At 38.1% G+C, this 2,818-nt stretch overlaps 1 protein-coding gene across 1 annotated transcript; it reads right to left on the bottom strand.

Moving 5' to 3' along the window:
- Positions 1-793: 793 nt before the first annotated feature.
- On the bottom strand, positions 794-2,338 carry LOC141664527 (uncharacterized). The gene is made up of 4 exons (XM_074470484.1): positions 1,943-2,338; positions 1,513-1,852; positions 1,235-1,428; positions 794-1,114 (listed from the first exon to the last, which is right to left on the bottom strand). The coding sequence occupies exons 1-4, from the start codon at positions 2,336-2,338 to the stop codon at positions 794-796; spliced, it is 1,251 nt and encodes a 416-aa protein (XP_074326585.1).
- Positions 2,339-2,818: the final 480 nt, after the last annotated feature.

The raw sequence follows: 2,818 nt of genomic DNA, 5'->3' as shown, positions 1-2,818 counted from the left end.
CTATGAAGAATAGAATACTTGGAAGAAAAGATATCTGATTGATACATTTTAGGAAGCAGAATTATATTCCATATCAAATAGCGATTATCTTGTAACTGTGTAGTATATAAACACAGACATAGGATTTACACTATAAGTGTTATCATATTCGAGAAGATTATTCATCCAAACCCTAGCAGCTCTCGTGATATTTGTTCATCACTGAGAGGTAACAGTTCCATACTGTAACAGAGTTTATTGTTTCAATAAAGTTTGTTTTCTATTATTTGAGTTATTAAAGTTTGATTTGATTGTACTTTACACTGTATTCACCCCTTCTATAGTGTGTGTGTGACCTAACAAAAACATATACCGAGTGCCTTATTGCTTTTCCCAATAAATTTGTTGGCAATTTCATCTCTTTCAAGAAACTCCTCACCATGGACACGACCGTGCGGTTTCGTCGTTCCACAATCCCATTTTGTTGAGGGGTGTATGGAGTGGTATATTGTCTTGCAATTCCCGATTCTTCACAATAAGCTATAAATTGTTTGGAGCAAAATTCGCATCCCCGGTCTGTTCTAAGCATCTTAATCTGCTCCTCCCTGTCCTTCTCCACCAAACTTCTGAATTTCTTGAACACTTATAAGGCCTCATCTTTGCTTGTTAACATGTATGCCCACATAACTCTACTATAGTCATCCACCAAGAGCATAAAATATTTGTTACATCCTTTTGTTGTTGGTGATATAAGCCCGCACAAATCAGCATGTATTAATTCTAAAGGCTGGCTTGCTCGAAAACTTGCTTCATGTTAAAATGGCTTCCTTGTTTGTTTCGCCATCTGACATCCCGTACAAACCCCGTTTGGCTGAATCAAGCTTGGTAATCCAAGTGCCATTTTCTTGTTTGACATGAGTGTCATGGCTGCAAAATTGACATGGCCAAGTCGACTATGCCAACGCCAGGCCATCTCTTCTAATTTTGACATAAAACAGTTCCCCATACTAGTCTCAAGTATGATCTTATATAGACGATTAACAGTCATCTTTACTTTCATCACCAGCCTCCATTGTGCATCATAAACCCATAAGAATGCTCCATTCAATATGACTTTATTCCCATTTTCTGCCATCTGTCCAAGACTCAAAATGTTACTACATAAATTTGGGATAAAGTATACCTCATCGAACACCAGCTCTTCTCCATTTTTGCATTTGAAAACCTATATGCCTTTTCCTTTTATGTCTACCACCGATCCGTCTCCAAACTTAACCCGTCCCGTAATACTCTCATCAAGTTCCCGGAACTTTGTACGATATCCCGTCATATGATTGCTAGCCCCATTATCTAGATACCATAGATTTGACTCCTTGTTTGCTTTGACCTCTGATTTCAGCTTTGGCATCACATCATTCTCGCTTATCAACAATGTTTCTTTCTCTCGTTCTATAAGAAATAAAGTTGGTTCATCATCATATGTCTGAGCTAAATTGGCCCCCTGCTTCTAGTCTTTTTTTCATTTTGGTTTACGACATTCAATTGCAAAGTGCCCATATGCACTGCAATTCAAACACCGTACTTTACTTCTGTCACGCACGCCTCGAACCCCTTGAAAATTGCCTCTGCTTCTCAGATTTGAACTACCCTCACCACCATTCTTATTCGATTTCTTCAACCACTCATCTCTTGTAAGGAGTAATTTACAGTCACTCGCTTCACGCCTCAGCCATTCTTCTTCAGTAAGTAACAATTGTCCAATGCTCTTCTCGGTATGGCCCTTCAATTTTTCTTCATGTTCCTTAAGAGATCCAACTGCCTCCTCAAAAGTCATCTCATTGATATTTCCAAACTGCTCCATGGCTGAAGTGATCTGAAGAAATTTGGATGGCACAGCTCATAGTAATTTCTTGACCACGTAATGCTCCTCTACTGTTTCTCATAATGCACTCATATTTGTCACCAGACCACTCAATGTCATGCTGAAATCATCCATCGACTCCGTCTCCTTCATACTCAGAGTTTTCAGTTCCATTTTCAATGTTTGAACTCTGGCTTGCTTCACTCTTTCAGCGCCCTGGCACATCGTCTTTACTGCGTCCCAAACTCCTTTCACTGAAGTTTTCTCTGCCACTGCTAGTAGGATATCTTCGGGTATGGCTTGATATATAACAACAACTGCAAATATGTCTACCTTAACATCGACCAGAGCCTTTGTATTTGTGGGTTCGATTGCCTCCCAGATTCCGTGTGCCATCATAACAGCTCTCATCTTCATAGCCCACACTGTATAATTGCTCTTGCTTAACATAGGGTTGCTCAGTGCCACTGTACCATCCTTGTTCTTGAGTCCCTCCATCGTCGTGCCTTTTGGCATATACTTGGGCATACGCCAAATAGAAGCTCTGATACCAAATGTAGGAAATATACAAGTGATAATAAAGTAATGAAAGAAAAAGAACAGCTGTTTATTTCTCTAAGTAGCAACTGTACGTGAATTACACAGAAGATAAAATATAACTACTACTCTGGCAAAACAAAATAGAAAACTAATTCCTAATTTCTCTCCACTTCTACCACTTATTTGTTACTCTCCTGAAAACACTCTACGTGCACATTGACCATATCAAACTGCTGCTAAATACAAAACTAACTTGACACGTAGATAAATAAATATGCAGACAATGTTTAGATTAAAAATCTAATATGTTTAACATCAGTTTTACATAGTAGCCATTGTCTATGTTCAATTTTAAAATAATAACAAATTTATGTTTTTCACTTTAACATCGGTTATTTATGCTAACCGTTGTCTATAACCATTAAAAAATGAATAAAT

The sequence above is a fragment of the Apium graveolens genome, chromosome 6, assembly GCF_009905375.1.
Source record: "Apium graveolens cultivar Ventura chromosome 6, ASM990537v1, whole genome shotgun sequence".
In the NCBI taxonomy this organism is placed as follows: domain Eukaryota; kingdom Viridiplantae; phylum Streptophyta; class Magnoliopsida; order Apiales; family Apiaceae; genus Apium; species Apium graveolens.
This window is presented reverse-complemented; position numbering and strand designations above follow the sequence as displayed.

Bases quoted from the DNA above. Each gene is read 5' to 3' on its own strand.
- LOC141664527 (XM_074470484.1), bottom strand. From the start codon at position 2,338: ATGGAGGGACTCAAGAACAAGGATGGTACAGTGGCACTGAGCAACCCT. The intron at 1,853-1,942 runs GTGACAAATATG...AAATTTCTTCAG, and splicing joins GCATGACATTGAGTGGTCTG to ATCACTTCAGCCATGGAGCA. The intron at 1,115-1,234 runs GTGGTAGACATA...AGTCTTGGACAG, and splicing joins TTAAGTTTGGAGACGGATCG to ATGGCAGAAAATGGGAATAA.